The 23,210-nt window shown below is 43.7% G+C and overlaps 3 protein-coding genes across 3 annotated transcripts; 1 reads left to right on the plus strand and 2 right to left on the minus strand.

Annotated features, from left to right (window-relative positions):
* Positions 1-578: 578 nt before the first annotated feature.
* Positions 579-8,811, minus strand: ubl3b (ubiquitin-like 3b). The gene is made up of 6 exons (XM_079745121.1): positions 8,577-8,811; positions 8,039-8,218; positions 5,725-5,833; positions 3,854-3,940; positions 3,450-3,527; positions 579-3,254 (listed from the first exon to the last, which is right to left on the minus strand). The coding sequence occupies exons 2-6, from the start codon at positions 8,063-8,065 to the stop codon at positions 3,202-3,204; spliced, it is 354 nt and encodes a 117-aa protein (XP_079601247.1). The 5' UTR covers positions 8,066-8,218; positions 8,577-8,811; the 3' UTR covers positions 579-3,201.
* Positions 8,812-9,295: 484 nt separating this feature from the next.
* Positions 9,296-13,513, minus strand: slc7a3b (solute carrier family 7 member 3b; the record flags this gene model as incomplete). The annotated part of the gene is made up of 11 exons (XM_079745104.1): positions 9,296-9,435; positions 9,576-9,684; positions 9,871-10,037; positions 10,339-10,541; positions 10,748-10,850; positions 10,994-11,133; positions 11,573-11,795; positions 11,880-11,998; positions 12,101-12,272; positions 12,682-12,843; positions 13,144-13,513. The coding sequence occupies 11 exons, from the start codon at positions 13,511-13,513 to the stop codon at positions 9,296-9,298; spliced, it is 1,908 nt and encodes a 635-aa protein (XP_079601230.1).
* A 1,962-nt stretch (positions 13,514-15,475) lies between these two features.
* Positions 15,476-23,176, plus strand: foxo4 (forkhead box O4). Its single transcript, XM_079745103.1, has 3 exons — positions 15,476-17,449; positions 17,732-19,334; positions 19,439-23,176. The coding sequence occupies exons 1-2, from the start codon at positions 17,018-17,020 to the stop codon at positions 19,307-19,309; spliced, it is 2,010 nt and encodes a 669-aa protein (XP_079601229.1). The 5' UTR covers positions 15,476-17,017; the 3' UTR covers positions 19,310-19,334; positions 19,439-23,176.
* The last annotated feature ends 34 nt before the right edge of the window (positions 23,177-23,210 follow it).

Genomic DNA, 23,210 nt, shown 5'->3' on the forward strand with positions numbered 1-23,210 from the left:
AATGTAATGAATCCCTTGCAAAGCTATGGTAAAAATGAATCAAATTAAATATTTGTACAATAGTGATGGAATAAAAGCAGTGTCAAGCAGGTTTTTGTTTAGATTGCAGGCTAGATATAATGCACCGTAGGTCTTAGGAATGTGCGTTTCCAAACGTTTTTCCTAAGGTAGGCTTACACTTCCAGTGTCAACTGGAAACCTGGAATGCATGCTACTACACGTCATTACCCTTAAAGAAAAAGTGCCAGACCCAATGCTACTGAATCAAATATAACGCATCTCATCCCTTTCGATGATGTCGAGACAGAACATTGGAGGCTTACCTCGTTTATTTCTAAACGTGGTGTCATCAGCTTGAGTACTTTAAGAACCAGATATTTTCAGTTTCACAATTTATGCGTGACTCAAGATCACCTGGAGATTATTCTAAATCGCATGACCTAAACCTATGGACTTAACCTGTATAGTAGCCCACTGCCACCTACAGGTCACCAAACAAAACAGCGTTCACACGTAGAGACCTTGTTTAAATGTTATGATTTCAAATAGAATACAAAGGAGAAGGAAATTGCCTTATTTAAAGATTTATTCGTTTATAATACAGGGTTTTAGGCAGACCACATTGCATTAAGTTGTTTATTTTTTTACATGTATTTATATTGAGCTAAATTTCATAGCAGTAACATTGGTTGACATTTACACAAACCAAAACACACTCGATGGAAGGAATCAAACGTCATGGACTCACGTCTGTAGGCCTACTCCCAGTATACTGCCTCTAAGACGAAGTCCCATTTCCTTCTGTAATACATGCACCCACCTACCCACATGTACACAAACACATACATGTATAAGCAGGCGCACACGCTCACACACGCACACAAACAAATATATATATTCACCTATAGACCAGATACAAATTTATATTTTAAAATTTCAATATTAATGACATTACTGTATTCCACGATAAAAGGCAAACAATATATAAAGACGGTATCCAAATCAAGAAGGCGCAACACCAAGAAAATGTCGTCCTTCTTTCCTATGAGTGGGAGGGATCCCGTCTCAAGTGTCCAGCAGAGGGCCTCATACTGCATAACGTCATCGTCACACTTTTCACTGCGCTAAACAGGACCGTCAATCAGGCTCCTTCGAGTCTCCCTCTGGACAGGGGGGGGGAGGCGAGGGACGGTCTCCTGCCGAGCGGAAAAGACAGAGGACCAAAGACTGCACTCAATCTTGGACGTAGCGCCTGTGACGTCACCCTTCGGTTTCTAAATGGGACGTTTTGAAGGAGAGGCCTACAATTTATGTCACCTCGGGAAATGTGAATCAAAATGAATACTGGGAACGAGGGATTTCTTGGGGGGGAATTTAGCAAATGGAGTAAATCATGGGAAGGCTAATTTGGGGTGTGTCCAACTGCTGGGCAGAGGACATTTCTAGCCTGCAGTAACATGTTACTCGCTTCACAAGCTACTGAACAGTTCTAGAAACAAATGGTGAAAGGTGTTAAACCTCTCATATTTGTTGTACTTTTTTTTAACCATTAACCATTTTGCAATAGAGGAAATGTATCTCTTGGGGCTCTTACCGAATATGGCAAACACTGACAGTTTAGAGGTTGTTTCTTTACCCATTGACCACCAATTAACCAGAATAGTTTTGCAACTGCAATGAGCACCTCCATTAAAAGGAAGGCTGTTGCATTGGCGTCAACAGCATGTTTGAATGGCTGCAGCTTGGCAGACTAGCACAGTCTGGTCTGTACAGTCAAGGTGAGTGCAAACCACTTCACATGATGGCACAAATAAACAACAAACAAGGCCATTCAACAAGCCTAGGCCATGTCCGAAATACCAAAAAGGCAAAGTCCTCATAAATCTGCCCGCCATCCTACCCTTCTAAGAGCATCCTGGCTAGGCATTGCAATACTCTTGATAGCTGACGTCTACTCTTCTCTAAATTGTGGGGGGGGGGGGGGTCCCCAACATGCATCACTCACAGGCAATACAACAAAGGGAAGGAAATCAGAATTGCAACTCTATTTCCTTCAACCCGGGAGCAACAGCTTTGTCTCCATTCCAGTTCTCCTGAAAGTGTCCAGGTCCCTTTTCCTGGAACTCATCAATGTTCATATGGAACAGGTCCATTTGAATGGCAGTCCTCATAAACGTGAAGTTAGTTTTCCATCGGTCAACTGCCAGGTGCCAGTTTAAGGTGATGAATCGGATAAAGACACACGACTTGTGACGTGGAAAAAATAATGACACAATTTCATCAGGGTGGACACCGGCTGGGTCTATAGATAAGAATGGCACATATTCTAAAAAAAGGATTAACGATGGCGCACAGGGGAAAATCAGATGACGACTATACAGAAAGAAAAAAAATACATCACACACTTCAGAGTAACTCAGTTAAGTACAATGAGAAGTTTAACACCATGCTGTAAGACCCAAAGAAGAAAAAGAAGAAACTGCATCCAACAAGTATTGAGGGATTAGTCCATTCATCCTGAACGCAACTCCTACTCCCATCGCTGGGCAGAACGCTGCAGAGTCTGTTTGAGTCAATGTGACTGGGTTACACAGGCACCACAGAACATGTCCAGGCCAGGTCCAACAGTCCTCATGTTAGAATATTTCGAGCTAAAACAACGAACGGGGAGTGAACCCTAAACTCATGTTTTTCCATCCCCATAAATTATTTTTTTCAATCGTTTTTTTTATTTTTTTAATGGATTTGCTTTGTAAATCCCATTCTATTTCACAAAAAAACCTTAAAATGATGATTTATACATCTATGGTGAAGTTAACTCTCATCAGTTTGCTACCAACCCCTTCCACACATTCTAATGGCCATCTGCGAGCTTGCACTTTCAGTTTAATCGTAGAGAGGGCCGAGTTTAAGATTTTCATTTTCTGTATCATACTCCTTCAAGAACGAAAAGAGCAAGAGTTTGAAACAGTAAATGTTTCAGTTGGAGTTTGGTAGGTTTTGGGAGGGCATATTGGCACTGAAGAGGGAAAAAATAAAGGAGAAGGAAAATTGAAGGTATCAGATGAGGAGTCACTGACATTCCTCAACGCGACTTCCTGTTACTTAAGCCCGATCCACCATGGCTGACAGGAAGACGGGCAGAGGAAGAGAAGTGAGGGCAGGGTGGAGCTCAGGTAGACCGGGCTCCCTCTGCTCCGCTTACAGGAGGAGACAGCAGTTGCTCTCTGTGGTTTTCTCCCGGTTCCTTTGGCCTGCCAGGAAAGGACGGCACAAAGGGAACGTTTGAGAAAAGAACGGCAACAGAAAAAGATTCAATCAACAAATGTCAGAACAAGCGGCGAAATGCCGTCAGTGTTGCGAGCGGTGGAGTCCCCGCCCATAGCAGGAGACGGGGAGGTGGAACCAACAGGCCAGGGGCGGATCAGAACCAAAGGAAAAGATCTCACCATGGGAGTTGGGCTCCGGAAGAGTTTCCCTAGCAACCAAGTGCATGACAGTTGTTCGTCCTGGGGGTAGCTTCAGAGCTTTTTGAAACCAAACAGAAATATAACTATTATTAATATTTATACAATATCCTGTGTACAAAGTTGAATTGTTTCAGGTATTTCCTTCTTACACATACACACACACAATTGCAAACTAGTGTAACTTAACTTATTTCTGTCTGAAGAAAATATTATATTTGTTTGTGCTCCTATTTATAAATTGACCAAACAAAACTGAGTCCTGTTTTGAACCCAAATGAAACCACTCTCAAAAATATATCATCATGAAGTTCATACACACGGAGCTTGAAATCAGATGCTAAATAGGACGTTGTTCAGTATTTGTGGGTGGGCCTGCATCGTACCTCCAAGAGTCACGTTGCCATGGAGAAACCTTCCTTGGAAAATGAGCCTCAGGATGCTGGGGCTGCTCACCTGCTCCTCCTCCCAGCCTGCCAATCACAGTATTCACAGCGCTGGTTACACCAGCGTCTACAGCGCTCCTTTGAGGCGGTTTCAATCTCACTATGAGGTTAAGTATGGGCTAGTCGGTTTAGGTAAAGGTGAGGTTAATTCTATTTTTTTTTCTTTGACAGAAGAAATCAAGGTTGGAGACTGGAGTACACAGATTAGAAAGAAAAAACATTGGCGGGGTGAAAGGTAGCGTCAAGTGTGTCTGAGTTGGTGATTGGCTGGGTCACTGTTATAGACTGCAGCCAATGAATAAACAAAGACGTTCAATCTGCGAGCACTCTAGCACACCAGGACAACGGGACAGGGTCTAGGCGTGACTCTAGCCTCGCTTGTAAAGGTGAGGTTCTGTGAGGTTATGAGAGATGACATGAGGTCAGATGAGGTAAGGTGTGGCGGGATAAGATGAGGTGAACCAAGGATGGCTGAGATAAGGGGAGGTAAGGTGTGATAAGGTGAGGTAAGGTGTGATAAGGGGAGGTCAGGTGTGATAAGGGGAGGTCAGGTGTGATAAGGGGAGGTAAGGTGGGATAAGGGGAGGTACGGTGTGATAAGGGGAGGTACGGTGTGATAAGGGGAGGTAAGGTGTGATAAGGTGAGGTAAGGTGTGATAAGGGGAGGTCAGGTGTGATAAGGTGAGGTAAGGTGTGATAAGGGGAGGTCAGGTGTGATAAGGGGAGGTCAGGTGTGATAAGGGGAGGTAAGGTGTGATAAGGGGAGGTACGGTGTGATAAGGGGAGGTACGGTGTGATAAGGGGAGGTACGGTGTGATAAGGGGAGGTCAGGTGTGATAAGGTGAGGTAAGGTGTGATACGGTGAGGTTAAGTGTGATACGGTGAGGTAAGGTGTAATAAGGTGAGGTAAGGTGTGATACGGTGAGGTAAAGTGTGATACGGTGAGGTAAGGTGTAATAAGGTGAGGTAAGGTGTGATACGGTGAGGTAAAGTGTGATACGGTGAGGTAAGGTGTGATAAGGGGAGGTAAGGTGTGATAAGGGGAGGTAAGGTGAGGTAAGGTGAGGTAAGGTGAGGTAAGGTGTGATAAGGTGTGATACGGTGAGGTAAGGTGAGGTAAGGTTTGACAAGGTGAGGTAAGGTGTGATACAGTGAGGTAAGGTGTGATACAGTGAGGTAAGGTGTGATACGGTGAGGTAAGGTGTGATAAGGTGAGGTAAGGTGTGATAAGGTGTGATAAGGTGAGGTAAGGTGAGGTAAGGTTTGACAAGGTGAGGTAAGGTGTGATACAGTGAGGTAAGGTGTGATACGGTGAGGTAAGGTGTGATAAGGTGAGGTAAGGTGTGATAAGGTGTGATAAGGTGAGGTAAGGTGAGGTAATGTGTGATAAGGTGAGGTAAGGTGTGATATGAATTGGGACTAATCCCTTCAGAATGCAAGTCTAGCTTTCTTCCCAAACATTTCCAAATGGAAAGGTTTTGATAAAACATACTTTACAAACAGTGAGCATATAGTCAATATTTGATGGATTAATAGTTCAATTAAATTGCAAAAGGCTATTGAAAATATAATGTCACACTCACAGATTTTTATAGTATCATACCTATAATTCTGTTCCCTAGAAATGGCAATAAGTCGTACTGTATGAAATGTAACTAGTAAAATGAACCCCACAATATAAAATAGGACGATATTTAAAGAAGGTATTGCTAATATTAAGACCAGTAACAGTCTTAAATTACCAGTGATGTGAAAACATTGATTACTCTGGCTTTCAACTTCCCTTAACCCCAAAATCGGTGTAAACTTACCGGCAGGCCAGTTGTCAAACACATGCTTGGCGATGTCTGTGGCTGAGTCATTTGGCGAGAAGATGAAGTCTTCCGTCTTCCCACTCACAAGGATGAGGCGAAGGTTCACCTGGGACAGAAAGGAGGAAGAGGAAGGCATCGCGATTAACCACCAAAAAAAGCACTTCACGCAGACGGCACTGAAAAAGAAGAGTTCTACTCCATTCAATAGTAGGGGTCCCCTCGGTTTCCTGCTAACCTCGATTAGAGTGAGGAGACCTTCATGGGGCTGTGGAGAGACAGGCATTCCTGCCTAATTAGATTAACCCAGAGACTCTTCCCTGCCCTTTGAATGGGGTTGCTTCCTCAGCAAGGGTCTACTCTGAAGTGAGCCCCTACAGCTTGCGGCAGCCCAGGATAGGGGTGTGGTTCAGGCAGGAAGGAATGGGGGTGGGGGGGCACCAGGCCTTCAATTCCTGGGGGCCAGGGGGTTCCTCTCTGGGCTGTTGGCTTAATGCGATAACCGCAGGTGTCCTAGACAGCCCCAGGGCCATGTTATTACATTTAAGTGGCAAACGCATTGCCCAAGTGTGTGCGTGTGTGTGTGTGTGTGTGTGTGTGTGTGTGTGTGTGTGTGTGTGTGTGTGTGTGTGTGTGTGTGTGTGTGTATAAAAGGCGGGAGCTTACATCCTCTTATTCTTTAAGCAGCTGTGACAAATAAATCTCTTTCAAAACAAAATAACAGCATTGAATACAACCTCTAACAGAGAGAAATGGAAAACCTGGCAAGTGCTGCTTACTTGGCAGATCTCTCCTTATGGCCTTGGTGATATATTCACGTATACAACAAAACAATTCAGCAACTGGGATTTTGCCTAGGAGCATCGGCAATACAACAAAGATTAGGAGACGTGTGACAATGTAAAGGGTCTCACATATCACATCATCATCCCACATCTGTGCACATCAACTAAAGATAAATGCCTCAATGTAAACTAACTTCTAGATAAAGGAAACATGATGGTAGAGAGAAGGAAAACTGTTAATGCAGTACGTGTTCTGTATTAAGACCATTTTGTTATCAATAAAAGTACTGTAGGATCTATCAAATAAATCATTGTTGATAAATAAAGTAACCAAACTGTTCCTTAAATTCCTTATAAATCGGGGCTGGTTACACACAATATGGGTTATGATCGTGCTACAGGCCTTTAGACCCTATTTTTTTCCCAACTTGTTCATAATCCACTGGGCGAGAACAAAGAGGATCCATGTGGGGTGATGTCAGGACCTGGGCAACCACCCCACACTCTGATCAGTTTACAAACACAATCCCCCCCTGGCTCCCTTCCCCCCAGTCCTGAACTGCATTACATCCATAGGGGGTTACAAATGCCCCACATACACACATTAACAGCCCTCCCATAGTGGACAAAACAACTCAAATCTGCCACACTGTTGATGGTAACATGACACGTCAGGAGGACTATCCCCACCATGGTCCAATCCAGTGAAAGACAACAAGCATCTGAATCCCTTCAAACTCTTCTGACCCCTTCATGACAACATGTCCACAACAACAACACCCCGCTTTATCTTTGTGGTGATCCAAAATCATCAAACCATCTTTCGCCACTTGATATGATAGATGATAATATAACTACATGTCCTAGATATATAATAGAACTACAACTACATATAAGTCCTACTTCTCCATACATGTATGACTATAATGTATGACAAAATGTTGTCGCATTTTTATATCATATTTCAATAATGACACAATGGAGACTTAAACAATGAAAGTGCATACCACTACAGCTGCCATTGTTAGTTCATGAAGATAACAATAACTTGTGAAGATTAATAAAAACACATCCGTAGTAGCTCAAAAAGCACAATATTCTGTGTTATTCTACTAAGTAGAATAACACAGGAGATCTCACACAACCCTCTCCATTCACAAGGTAGGTGAGAATCAGAGCTCAGGGGGGAGAAGGTAACAGGGTGCAAATCAATTGTGCCAACACCTTGAAAGGAAAGTAGGGCAACGTTTCAATTGGGATTAGACAGATGGTGTTCGCAGAAACAACGATCCATGGTCTAGTTAAGTATTTGTGCACATTGCTAATCCATGTCCACCCCACCCACTCTTAACGCCCAAAAAATAATTAGAAAATAAATAAATATATGCATGACGGTCGCCATGCCAATCATACATCATCATCATCATCATCATCAACCTCATGCATCCGTCCACCTGCATAGCATGGAAGCAATATCGGACGTAGCGAACAGCTAAGTCCGATTTGTCTTAAATACAAATGACACTCACCATATCGAGATCAACTTGAGAGGTCATGGTTTAGGAGGATCGCGGCTTCAGATGTTGAAACAGAAGGGATTTGCTTGAAGTGGTGGAGATGGGGCCAGTGCCCTGGCACAAACAACGCACAGTTCTGAGACCGCTTCCCACAGCCTGGCACCATATGCAGAGTGTGGTGGTTATGTTCTACTGTTGACACAATATCAGAATTGACAGTGGTCTTAATAATAACAGCTAAATGTGATTTTCCAGAAACATAGCAGCTAATAAAACGACTTAAACCAGCTATTGAACCTGTGTGGGGTTCAATAGATGGACTAAATAACAGCAGCACGGTGGATGTTGCTGCAGCGAACATCAACCTTTACGTTTTCCAAAATGCACAATTTCACTGCAATGTCAATATGTTGGCGGACCTTTAGCAAATGGATTCCCGTTAACGAATTGCATGTGTCAACCCAAAATATGTTAATAGCGAACCCATATTTTTTTTTGGATTAAGCACTATGATCTTGCAAACAGGAGGGTAAAAGAGCAGAACGCTTACTTTAACATTAGCCACATTAGCTAGCGCATAGGCTAACAAACGTTAGCTGGTTCACTACGGTTAGGTCCGACTAGAAGTTGCGATGCCGTTTTTCGACGTAACCGGTTTCCAAAAGAAAGGCTGAAGTATAGCATTTAGTTTAACGGTCAATCGACTAAGGGAGTCCTTAATTCACAAATATCGAATATATAAGGCGAAGCTAACTGTGGGTACCGTAGGCTAATGGACGAGAATACGCCGGATGTCAGCTGGTAGTAAACACAGCAAATTACTCCCTAGTGCATCTGGGAGATGCAGTTCTAATCTCAATGCATCATTCATTTAATTAAAATGAATAAACTATACGTAAATCCTTACCCATTATCAAATATGACTGATATTAATGATATATATATTTTTCAAAATCATGAATTCATCAACAATTAAAATGGAAACCTTTAGGCAAATGCATATTTATTAAAACAGTACTATATCACAATACATTCAAAGAACTAGCTTTGTTTAATATTTGGATACATTTTAGGATCTTGGGAGAACATACATTTTAAGATCTTCTTGTAGGTTGTAGGCTATTTTCAACCGTGTGTGTGTGTGTGTGTGTGTGTGTGTGTGTGTGTGTGTGTGTGTGGGTGTGGGTGTGTGTGTGCGCGTGTGCGTGTGTGTGTGTGTGTAATGCTCAATCAAGAGTCTATACAAACAACTACAAACAACCTATAGTTCTATGGTGGTTTTCTGTGTTTCTCTGCTTGGCTCTTCTCTTGCCTCTGCATTTCTTCAGTTGAGTGGGGCGTTGAGGTCCCAACTCTTCCAAACTTTGCTGAGCTGTTCCTGATTCCATAGGTGAAGTAGATAGCAAAGCCTAGAGAATGAACCGAGACAAGGGGCGGAAACCCATAACAATGATTCATTTCTTAAAAAAAAATGTTTTGTCTTGTTTAGTAGAATGAAACACAAAAGCATATATATTATAGATGCACCAAATAACATAGTCCCACTAACCAACTGCAATCCACACTGCAAGTGGAATCCAACTGTTCAGGCTCAGCTGCATCATGAGACCGACGTTAAGGAAGACGCTGATCAGTGGCAAAACCGGCACCAGTGGTACCTATCAGCAAAACACACACAAATATTACGATTTACAGAATAAATAATTTCAATATAAATGAAGAGAATAATTTCTCAAAAGATCTGATTTTGTTCAACAGAAAAACAAATGGCTTGTTGAGGTGAAATTGGTAATGAACAGTAAAAAGCGAATGAAAAGGAAAATGACAAGGAAGTTGAAGCCTACCTTGAATGAGTATACCTCTACGGTCTGAGGCTGCCGCCAAATGATGACCAGGCACAGGAATAATAGTAGGGTCAGAATGGCACAATTAGCAACCACTGAATACTGGCCCAGCACCAACTCATTCCAGCATATACCCAGAACTGAGCAAAGAATGAGGACCAGAACTACTACAGGGAATAAGGAAATATGGACATGTTAGAAAGAGTACTTATTTCTTTATCTTACAAGATTATTATATCATCATGATAGAACTGAACCAATCAATTATGAATATTTTTCACAGACCACTAATCTGCTATTGCTTAGTATCACTGTAATCCAAAATCCAGGAGCTGTCATTTTTGATTTATTTATTTAAACTCGAAAATTCAACCGTGGTCCAGTCATCATTTTGACTGAACCATGATTATGACAACCCAATGATTAGGTCTACGATCTACAAAAGGATATGAGGCTAGGAAACCTTACACAGGACAGCAGTGGTGCTATAAGCAATGCTTCCTGATAGGTTGGTGGGGATGTCCGTCTTGGGTCGCAGCAGTCTCATTGGTGTGAATGCCTCCACAAGCTCTTTAACGGGTTTGTTCCCCTCACGGTGAATCTTTTGATCACTGCCCGCCTCAGCCAACGTCCGTGTCTTGATGGCATCATCCAGAATACTAGGCTGGTACCTGAAACCAAAATAGCAACGAGAACCTCCACTTTACTATTTTGCTATTATTGCACACTGTGGACATTGGAGTTACAACCTAAAACCTTTTGGGTTACATCCAAGAACCTTTGGGATTCATGTTAAGAAACACTACCACTACAAACATCATGATATATGGTAATACATATATATACCTTCATATATAGAAAACAACATAGGACTAACCTGAGAACAAGCACACAAAGAGCCACCAGTGTATAGGCTAGCAGAGTCCCTATTGACATCAGGTCCACCAGAACATCCAGGTCAAAGAGCAGCGCCATGGGAGCTGCAAGGGCAGAAACAGCTCCCTCACAATTCATTGGGGTTTGGAGCTCTGCACGACTTGTAATGTGAGGTCAAAGGTTTGAGCCGAATAAAAACATTATACATAGGAAGCGTCCTGGTTCATAGAACTTGAACCCTTCTCACCTGCCACCACACCGGATATTACTGTGGCCAGCAAAGGCGTCTTGGTTTTCTCACAAATTTGCGAGAGGAAGCTGAATATCAGGCCGTCAGATGCCATAGCATGGATCACACGTGGCAAGGGGAGCATGCATCCGAGCAAGCTGAGGACCAGAATCAAACAAACTGAACCATTAACAGAAGCTAGTTCGGTCTCTGATTAGTATTATAGAAACAGAAAGTTATCCCTTCACATGGGCCATTAGTCGCCCTCTTCATGTAAACAAATGACTTCTTAACCTGCAGATGTGGTCTCATTTGTTTCTCATAATGTATGTGCGAAGTGGGTGTCTGAGAAGGCAAAGGGGTGAGCCAGGTTCAGCCTGAGGACCTTTTTAACGGGTTATCTATCTATCAGCAACATTAGACAACAGTAAAAAATGAAAGGACAGTAGAGTCCACTGGTGGAATGCCCAAAAGCTAGAGAGTGGTAACTCTGCTAAATTGTTAAATTGTGATTAGTGCATTGACAAGTGTAATGAGATTAGAGTGGACACTGGCTTAAGAAAATGTCGGTTGCTTGTGTCTTCTTGGCCTTTGTACCTTGTTGAAAGGGCGCATAGGGAGCCCACAGCTACCACATAGCGGCCTTGTGCCAGGTCCACAAAGTCGAAGGCTTTGGGCAGGGGGGTCTGCGTGTCTAGTAGGTAGTAGGGCATCATCAGGGTGAGGGCTGTAGACACCCCAGAGTAGGCCACGAAACAGCAGAGCAGTGAAGCCACGATGCTGATGGGGATGGACTGCTTAGGGTTCAGGGCCTCTTCAGCTGTCGTTAAAAGAAAAGCACGTCTTTTAGCCTGAGCAATCACCGAAGTGCACTTCTAATTTAAAGGATGTTGAACCGTCACACCTGAAGCAGCGATGCAGTCGAAGCCAACAAAGGCGTAGAAGCACGTTGCCGCCCCGGACAGGATTCCACGGATGCCAAATGGAGCAAAACCACCAAGGCCGAATTCTTTCTCAATAAGTCTAGATTTAGTATTGACACAGAGCACATATGTAATGCATTTGGTGAAATTCAGGTAGCTTGCAACTTAGTAGTTTTGTTGTTCAGTGACCGTATTGTCTCACTCTGGGTCTGTAACATTGGTGGCATTGATGAAGTCGTCCAGAGTAAGACTCCAATTTGCTCGGTCTCCCTTCACCAAGCCCGCGACGAACACCAACCCCAGCACCGTCACATTGATCCCCGTGAAGATCTTGCCCATCAGTGCCGACTCGCTCACGCCAAATGACAGCAGTGCTGCGTGGGTGTTAACACTCAGACAAAGCCAAACAGACCTTCTGGCTCTGCTGAGATATTCATCACATAAATAAATGCCAATGCTATGACTAACTACATCAGTACTTAGTCATTTATTAGCAGACACTTTTAGCCAAAGCGACTTGAGTGATTTTAGATACAGCTACATTAAGGAGCACCTAGGGGTAAGACATCTAGCTCAAGGATGCAAACAGGTAGGTGCTTTGAGAAGTGGGAGAGGATTGAACCCATCACCTTCTGGTTGGCAATCACACAACCCATACCCACTACACTATCCTGCCTCCTGCTGTGATCTAAGCATCTCAACATGTCAGAATCAACTCACTATACCGTTTAGCGTATTCCAAATAAGAATATCCCGATAACATCAATCAAGGTTTTGCCTTACCTGTGACCAGAACGATTAACAGCACAGCCAGTATGTCAGGGTATTCAGAGAACATAGTCCCGGAAAGGTTTATCGGAATGGAGTTTTTGATCCACTGTGAGATAGCCAGGCCAACCAGGTTATCAAATGTCAAGCTCCAGGCTCGTGCAACACTGGCAGTGGCTAGGGAGAGGAACATGAAAAGAGATGAAAGATGAAAAAAATAACACAGGAAGTTCCTGAGGTCATATTTAACCACCTTCCCATACTCATGTATGTTCATCAGGCTATTCCAATCATATAATGGACAAGTCATACATTATGTATTAGGATTTGAATGTTGTCTCTTAGCTATGTCATAACATTATTCAAGCAACATGAACTTTATGTGTTTGAGGAGCTGCTCTAAACTGGCTGAAACATCGGTAAAATACCAATTCTCTGAATATTTCCCCTACGCCACCGGCTTTGTGTGTGACTCACCGATGATGTAGGACAAAATGAGGACCCAGCCAACGATGAAAGCCCAGATCTCCCCCACGGTCACGTAGCAATACACATAGGCTGAGCCAGCTCTGGGCACACGGGCACCGAACTCAGCGTAACACAAGCCCGCCAGGATGGAAGAGACGGCCGCTATCAAGAAGCACAGCGCAATGGCCGGCCCTGCCTTGTCTTTGGCCACCTCTCCACAGAGCACGTAGACCCCTGTGCCCAGGGTGGCGCCCACCCCGAGAGAGATGAGGTCCAGGGTGGTCAGGCACCGGGCAAACTGGGAGTCCACCTGCCGGTTGTCCAGGGGGATTCGACGCAGCAGCATCTTGCCCCAGCACACCAGTCTGCTGTCCGTCATGACTGAGGGACGGGGGGCGCTTCTACACCTTTGAGATGAAAGGAACCTTTGCAGCGTGAATAGAATGCTAATGGCTGAGACGTTACGTAGCACACATTATGTTGATAAACATAAATATGTATATGTGTCTGTGTGTGTAAAATGTGAATGGTAACTACATCCTCTGTTTACTGTCAGTTTGCTTTCCCCAGGAATGCTCAGAATTATCCCTTTCTTTGATATAGATGAAAGAAAACAGGACAACTATGGGACTTCAATGCTTTTCTTTTAAAATAAATGAAAGGAAAAAAGTCTTACATCACATGAGTGTTACTATGTGAAAAGGTATACCATGTGTGAATGACATGAAAGCTATAGCCTTATTCTGAAAACGCATCAGCCAACACCTTGGGGCTACGCAGATGCGCTTTGCTAAGGAAAGAAAGAGCATGATTTGTTTTCCAGCTTTTGAGCCAAGAAGAGCTGTCTCCATGGTAACCTCACTTCAGCTTCTCTAAATGACCCGATCTGATGCATCAGGATCTGGTAGCTAGCTATTTGTCAGTTGCTGTCATTGAAAGCCAGTGTGAATTAGAATGATGATCAGTTCCTGACTGGATTATATCCTTCAAGCCTTTCCAAATTGTCACATTTTAGAACAAATATATATTAAGTATAGCCTCCATCTAAAGCTTGAACATATAATCCTATTTCATAGCCATATTCATGTTAACTATTTACTCTCCCTTTTCCTATAACATAGTAAATTATATCTTTCCAAAACACTTGTCTGCCGGCGATAAGATGATCACGTATGGCATTATACTTAGTTTGGGTACACCCGAACTAAGTTTGATTTGATTTAACTTGATAAGGCTCTATGCATTTCCAAGCTTCTCTCAAATGTATACATTTAACCATTAACAGGTCAACTTGAGAGAATCAAAACAAGACAGTAATTTCACCACACGCGCACACACACACACACACACACACACACACACACACACACACACACACACACACACAATAGCATACCTTGACTGGATGAGCAATAGTCTGTGCTGAGGATGTGGTGGATGCCTGACAAGCCACATGTAACCAGCACACCTCCAGAAAGGCTGATGAGGTTCAGACGTCACAGCATATGACCCCCCCCCCCCCCATTACAAGGGTTTTTGTACAAATCGTTAGAAATGGAAGGCCAGCTCTTTAAAAAAATAAAAACGTAAACTAGAATCTAAAATAAGGAAATGTGTGGCAGTTATCTTGTGTTACGTTTTTTTGTATTGTGCTAAATAAGTAGCCCACAACGAGATAATCGTCAATGATAATATAAAAAATTGACCCATATGACATCATGAAATCGGAGGTTAAATACTCTTTATTGCTATCTTTTAATTTAATGATATTTTCTAGCAAAACCAAACTGCTTGATTCAATAGGACAGATTTCCTTCAGATTAGTCTTGATCTTTGGACAATATTTTACGCTATTTGATCGCTGATATTAATATTCAGATATGTGTGGAAAAGTATTCAATGTGCTAACCAGACTAAACTGAAATCGGCTCTCAATGAGCAAGCTATAGCAATTAGGAAGCAACAGAAAGGTGTCGTCGACTCAAGACAAGCGCGTCATCAGTTAAAGACACAGCTGCACACCGAGTCACGCAAGGCCAGTAAAATATTTTGGAAACAGGCCAATAGATTATTATAAAGTATCAGTGTCTCAATTTGAGCCAAAGACGGAATAAAACACAATGGTGAACATTGTTTATCTTAAATGAGGTTAAACGCATTGGTAATAGCTTATCCTTACTTAAAATGCGATAAGTTGGTGGGTGTCTAAAGAAAACTGTTACATAATGTATTACAGCTCTGGCAACCTGTTTACGCTCGTACAGTCACATGACTGACTTCATTTCCCAACAGCCCAGGTTGCGCAGGCGCAGATCAGTTTATCTGACAGTGGTAAACAGACGTCAGAAGGGAGTCTTCGCCTCGAGTAAAAACAAAACAAAACAAAACAAATCAAAAAGATGTTGGATGAATATGCCTTCGGAGATCGGAAATGACAGGAAGTCGTTGAAAACTCACTCCTCAGTGAACCTGAGTGCCAGAGAGGATTTACCGGATCGTTTTACAGACTTTTTTCACGGATTATAAACTCTGAAACTGCCGGATCTTCCCAGCTAGGTGGCTATCGGGCTGTTTTCAAAGGGCGGCGAGTTTGCCGACAGAAGACCTGGGACGTAAAAATCTCGGGAAACCTTGAGGAAGTCGACCCTGGCGTTTATTAAACGGTCCCGCGCTCCGAGAATTGGCATTGTTGGGCCGGGTCGGGGGATTGGCGTGTACCGTGAGCATCGTGTGCCGCGTCGCAGCGTCGACCAACATGGCAGATGGTGACATGCGCCTACCCACAATGTGTTGGAGCGTGCAGACCTGAACCCGCAAACTACGGACTTTACTACACACATATTTTTACTCAATCGTTTTTTTTTTGTATTTGTAGGACTTGCAAGGAACTTTTATGAATGCTTTCCTTGTTATTTAACTGAGCTTGTGCGTTTGTAAAACTCTTATTTATCTGGCGACCCAGATGAATGTAGGCCATAGACGCGGCAAACACCGTACATTTACTATTAGTAAATAGTCAGTTCCCTGCATTATTGAACAAACCTATTACACCCCATTTAAACGTGAACATCTTACTGACATTTATATTCTAAGAAGGTGTGTTGGTGGATTTGATTCGGTTTTGGTGTCATTTCAGGAGCGAGAGGCGATTTTAGCGCGGGTGTCGCATAGACATCACGTTGTTTACAACTGGAGACGGAGGATCTCCGCTCCTCTTTAACGGTGATCTGTTGAGATACCTTTGTTGATTGCATTGCTTTACAGTAAAAGTATTTCTGGATATGTTTAAATACGTGTCTTACGATACATAATAATACTTATCATAATAATTAATTAAATATATCCACACGTGGTACGGAATAGTTTTGAAAGTGTTTCAATTAGTTTTATTTACACAAATTATCAGCATAGAATAAAAATAAATAAGACAAACGCCACGCATTAAATGTGTAGATCATGTTAATCAGGTGTGACAGATTTTAAACTTTAAAATAAAATTATTTCAGATATAGCATTTTGGTAAACGTAAATAATCTAACGGTAGAGGTGAAATTTTTATCATAATTATATTGTTTTGGTACAACTCTTTTCCTTTGTTCTTGTAATCAGACAAAGGAATTCTCATCTCAGCTCTATGAAACCCGAAGGTTTATGATAGTTACTATTAAGGAGATTATTTGGGTTCCCTAATCTCCAAACTCAGGATTAACAGAGGCTATTGGTGTATCCAGATTATTGCTTCTCTTTTCTGGGCCTACTGTTTACCCCCTAGTGCTTGAAACATATTGTTTCAATACTCACAAGTTGTTGACTTTGCAACAATCGCATTTGGCCAATTAGAGTTAAACTATATTTATTTATCTTATATTGCTCACTCTTCACCATGGAGGACTCATCGGTAACCCCCATTGACCCAGATTTTGAACCTAAGAGCAGACCGAGGTCATGCACATGGCCGCTCCCGAGACCCGACATCTCAGCTGTCAAGCCAGAGGGGGCAGACGGCTCAGAGTCTGCTGCTGGAACCCCTCCCGCCGAGGAAGATAAACACGAGTCCCAGCCAACCACATCCGAGCCCGAGAAAGTTGCGGCCGCCGAGGGAGGTGTCGGGGCGGGAGTGGGCGGGGCGATGCCCCGAAAAGGCTCATCCAGGCGCAATGCATGGGGCAACCAGTCGTACGCAGACCTCATCAGTCAGGCCATTGAAAACTCCCCCGAGAAGCGGCTCACCCTGGCACAGATCTACGACTGGATGGTGAAGACTGTGCCTTACTTCAAAGACAAAGGGGACAGCAACAGTTCTGCAGGATGGAAGGTGCGTATATAAAATATACTGTTTTGTTAAGAAATCAAGTCTCTGGTGGAAATAAATATTTAGCCGTTTCAAGTACTGCTCAACACTTAGTATCAATATAACCTAGGTTGTGTGAGTCACAGACCGCGATAATGTCAGAAATAAATAGAATTAGATAAGGTTTAGCTTTATGCCTTTGGTTTGGTAATCGATGCACCCCCAAATTCTGTGGTTGGAAAATAAATACCCTCGGATGACTCTAGTAATTTAACATCGCCCTGTTTGTGTCTTCTCTCTCTCCAGAACTCCATCCGCCACAACCTCTCCCTCCACAACAAGTTTCTGAAGGTCCACAACGAGTCCACGGGGAAGTCCTCCTGGTGGATGCTGAACCCGGAGGGCGGGAAGATGGGCAAGGCGCCGCGCCGCCGCGCCGCCTCCATGGACAACAGCAGCAAGCTGCTGAAGAGCCGCATGCGCGCCAAGCAGACCAAGAAGCTGGCGGGCGCGGCGGCCCTCGGGGGCGCACCCGGGGCCCTGCAGGGCGAGGGCCCGGCGGGGTCCGGGGGCGGCGACAGCCCCAACTCCTCCCAGCAGTTCGGCAAGTGGGGGGTGAACAGCGGCAGCCCGTCGTCCCGCGGCAGCCAGGACGACCCCGACATCTGGACCAGCTTCCGGCCGCGCACCAGCTCCAACGCCAGCACGCTGAGCGGGCGGCTGTCGCCCATCGCGCCGGGCCAGGAGGAGGAGGACGACCTGCCCGAGGAGGGGCTCCTGGGGGGGTACTCGACCGGCGGCCTGCCCCAGACCCTCGCCGAGACCCTGATGGAGGAGCTGGACCTGATCGATGGCCTGACGCTGATGACGAGCCACGCGGGCGGGGCCAGCCCCAGCACGGCGCCGGCCGCAGCCCCGACCCCGCTGCCCTCGGCCTCCACCCTGCTGCCCCGCGGCTCCAGCTTCCACCCCTTCTGCCAGCTGCCACAGAGCCCCGGCCGCACCAGTGCCGCACAGGCCACCCCCTCCCCCTGCGGGCCCGGCAGCACCAAGCCCGCAAACTTTGGCAACTCCCTCTTCAACCCCATGCCCAGCCCCGGGTCCCGCGGGTCGGGCCACTACGGGACCCACGTGCCGTCCAGCCTGGAGGCGCTGCTCACCTCGGACTCCCCTCCCCCCGCAGACATCCTGATGACCCAGGTGGACCCCCTCATGGCCGGGCCGGGGGGCCTGGGACTGATGGGTCTGGGCAGGCCCAAGCCCAACCAGCTTCTCCTGGGCAAAGGCCTGGAGCCCAACACTGGGGGCCCTATGGGCCTGCAGGCCCAGCTACAGCCTCAGCACCACATCCACCAGCAACAACAACAATCACAGCAGCAGCAACAACAGCAACAACAACACCAGCAACAACAACAACAACAGCAGCAGCAGCAGCAGCAACAGCATCAACAACAACAACAACAACACCAGCATCAGCAGCAGCAGCTTCTCTCTCAGATGGGTCGGGGGATGATCCTCTCTGGCATGGGCCAGGACCTTTCCCAGCTCTCCCCTCTAAAGGCGCAGCACAGCCCGGGGCCCGTCGGGGGACCCCACCACGGAGGGACCATGTCCTCCCTGGCCAACCCTGGCCTGGGTCTGCAGGGGTTCGGTCAGTTCGGCCCGCCCTCCTGCTTCCTGCCCAGCCAGGACCGGCTGCCCACCGACCTGGACATCGAGATGTTCACCGAGAACCTGGACTGTGACGTGGACTACATCATCAACAGCGACCTCATGGACGCGGAGGGCATCGACTTCAACTTTGACCCCATCATGCCGGGGGGCCAGGGCTACGGGGGCCCTGCCACCACGCAGAGCTCCTCCCACACATGGGTGCCCAGCTAAGCGGCCCGCCCACGTTGACAGCCAGGTACGGCTCTCTCTCTCTGGCCAGCTTTGCCCAAACATTTCTGTGTTTAACTTTGAACACATCCTTTTCTCTTCACTGCAACTGAAATGTCCTTTCCTCCTCAGGGAACGAAGCCCAATCACAAAGATGACCTCAAAACAAAACTCTACAAACTCAAGTGGTGCATTCCCCTCCATGTACGCAGATGCAGATCTGTTTTTCAAAAGTCGCTGTTTATTTTGAACGCAAAGACAAAAACCAGACCTCAACCACATCATGTGCCAAGACACAAGGGGGGGAGGGGAGGGGGAGTTAGACTTCTATGCACAGCTTTTTATTATATAACCTGCAGACAGTACTTCTTTGACGATGTGACACCCAAGCATGTATATTTTCAGGGCGGGAGGCCGCACATGCAGCCTGAAAGAAACGGCCAGTTGACCTCACAGAACCACACTTTCAAGAACTATTTCTCTCACGTGAAATGCCGGGCCATTGAAAAATTGAAAATAGAAAATAAATTAAATATGACGGATAAGGATTTGGAAACATTGCGAGCACTTCTGCAAACGCTGTCCTCAAAATAACCAATCTAGGGGAGGAGGGCTTGTGAGGGGTCTTTGAGGCCTTTGTCTTGCGTTTTTTTTCTGAAAAGGGGAAAGTCTTTTCTGGAAAGCCGAGCATGCGCCCTTCGGCTGAGTTCGGCCCACCCGTACGAGCACTCTGTGGTCACCGAGAGGTACGAAACGTGTGATTCTTGCTTTTGATTTGTTTTTTCTCACTGAAAATGTTGTGATTTGAACAAGTGGATATGATGAATTTGCAGTTTGGGCTTTCTTGATTGTGTGTTCAAAGTGACGCAGAAACCACAGAGGCGCAGTTTCACTAACAAAATGAAGAAATGTGTTGTTTTTTAACTCATACCTGGGGCATTCAAGCGTAAATCTATGTTGGCAGCATAGTGGTAGAAAAGGTGTTATGTTTGTCTAAAAATGGCCTATGATTTGTTTTAGATTTGTTTTCCAAGAGTTTGTGCATTTTTTTTAAGCACTTAACATTTCCTGTATTTCATGTGACTCGTACACAGGGACCCAAGCAGACTGTTCCACTTAGAGCCTAAGTCCACTGACCCCAATTTGACCTTATTTTGGAAAAAATGTTACAGTCAATGGCGTTATGACGTCACAAATACTACTTTTTGATGTGTAGTCTTTCTCATCACGTATTTTGTACTTCTGTCGTTTTACGAATTGCAAAAGATCAGCAAACATGTGTAATTCATAGCACAATTCAAACAGGATCCGACAATGATGAATCTTTGGCCGTCGACTACAGCACATATTTCTTCCGAAATGCGGTCCCATGGGGGCCAGTGGACGGGGCGTGACTTGGGCTCTATGTTAGGTTCAACTCTAAGAAAATGTGTAAAGGCGGTTAGGTTTGTTTTGTAGCCATTGTACATGTCACAGTATGCAGATTAATGAGAACTAATTAAGATCTCAAATGAAAGCTTAAAAGATATTTTCCTGAAGGGTTGTCATCTTTAAGTTTTCCTGGCATATTGTCTGTATCCCTTTATTTCGGGGATGATGATTTTTAATGTGAGATTATAATCTCACATATTAAGCTTTTGTTAAACAGTACTAATAGTCCTTTTGGATAAATTAATACTATGTGTGAAAACTATGAAAAACAGAATATATTTCACTATAGTTTTTAATATACAGTTTAGATGGACGTAATTAATTAAATGATATGAATATATTACTAATCAGAGGCAAAGGTTTTTTATATTCGGAGAAAGCAATTTCAGATAATTTTTAACGTCATTTTCTACACTTTTATTTTTGTAAATGTTGAGATGCATGTAGATTTTAACCAAAGGAACACTAACATGTGCATGGCAGTTCAGGAGTGGGACACAGTAAACCTCAGCTAAGGCAGGCTTCGCTTAGTAGGCTACGCCTCCTTTAACAAATGTCACCTTTACAATTAAAATGAAATCACACATAGGCCTACCTGGCCATCGTTAGTTATCAATTGTATGCCTCATAGTTCACGGCCTCTTGCCACTTCTTAAATCGAGTAAAACAAAAGAAATATGGCGAGAGTTTAACTTATGTCAGATGGTCATCTCACCGGAGACGCGATGCAACGATTCACTCTCAGGAACCGAATCCTGTGCACTGGACTGCTCAGAGATAATCACAGGATTATTAAAGTATTTATTTTACATTGTGGGACTTTTAAATGTTCCAAACAACTGGAAAAGCAACCACTCTTATTTTGCTCACTTTCTGGGGCCCTATGTGATTTTTAATTGACACACACAAAAAGTTTATCTGAAATAAATTTTTGATTATGAAGTTGTATTTTGATATACAAAGAGCTCACTAAGCAATGTACACAGAGACTATCCCTTAATGTTTGACTGCCAACATTGAACACTATAGCATGTAGCTAGCAAGATTAATTTGTATAATTTCTTTGTTACCCCACCTAATCTTTGTGCATTGTGTTAGCCTTAACGTTTGTATTTAACTTGTGCATAACCGGTGAAGGTCATTTCATGTCAACTCTTTGTTTGCTTTGTTTTTTTATGTTTGTTTATCTGAATTTTCACCAGAAATCCCTTTTTCCTTCTATATTCATCCAATTTCTATATTCATACATTTTCAGTAGCTATGTCAATATGTTAGAATCAATTTTTCATTAACCAAACTCTTGACTCTTTTTGAACTGGTGCTAGAGGTCATTGATTGTTTCACTGGGTGCATATTTACATCTAATCAGGGCCTTTACGTAATCAGTGTATAATACAAGGACCGTATTGCCCTGAAAGTGAGCATACATCAAACATTGCTTTTTCTGTATATGTATATTACCAAAATATAAAAGAAAATGGGCTATTCCCACAATGATCAATGATTGGTTAAGGAGAGGGTATATATATATAAAAATATTTTTTGACTAGTTAAAATACATGCTCTTAAGAACCAGTTGTTTTCGGTTATAAGCTACTGTGTATATATATAAAAATGCAGCCATTAAAAATCGAATTAATATCTGGAATTAGCAGTATTTGGTAAACTATAGGCAATTCACCCCACTGCTCACTCCTTATAACCCCAACAATGGTGGTTTTTCCTTTGTAATTCCCTCTCCAATTAAAGTTTATTTTCCCTTGGTTTACTTTTAACCTTGTTATATTGTAGCCCTTAGTATGTTTTATTAACTGAAATCGCCCCATTTGATGCAGTATTTTAGCATTTGGATCAGGTTCATATTTTCCAATTGGGGACTTTGGGCCTGGGTTGTGCTTAAGCCAACGTTTATTATAAATAGATTTTCTATTCTGCTCCCCAAACTATCTTTTCACTTTGTTATCCTCATACAATTTAAGTTAACACCTCTGACCTTTGGAAAATAAATATTTTTGTAATCCATTTGGGCAAATGCATTTTTGGTTTGTACTTTAGTTGACTTACCAGTTGACATCCATCATGTTTGATCTGATGATGGCAGGGGCCATGGACTAAGGAGGGTGGATACAGAGCAGCTACGCCTGTCTGCCATTAGAGGGCGCTGTTAAATAATGATGCAGGTGGTGTTGCATTTCGTGTGGGTCACAGTCAGTCAAATATCAAATCAGCCATTAACTGTTATCGTCATGAAAGTGGATACATAGAAAATGTCTAAACAACACGGTACTTTCACTTTCACTGTCAGGAATTTACTTTTATCGTTTTTCAATAATTTTCTTAAAGGTATGAAGAGATAACTTGAATAAAACACATTTGTTTCATATAACATCTTTATAGAAAACATGTCAAGTTTAAAATAAAAAACTTTTTTTGTCTTTTCACTTGTTCATCATTGCTTTAAGTTTCATTTACT

This window comes from Pollachius pollachius (genome assembly GCF_949987615.1).
Source record: "Pollachius pollachius genome assembly, chromosome: 10".
NCBI lineage: Eukaryota > Metazoa > Chordata > Actinopteri > Gadiformes > Gadidae > Pollachius > Pollachius pollachius.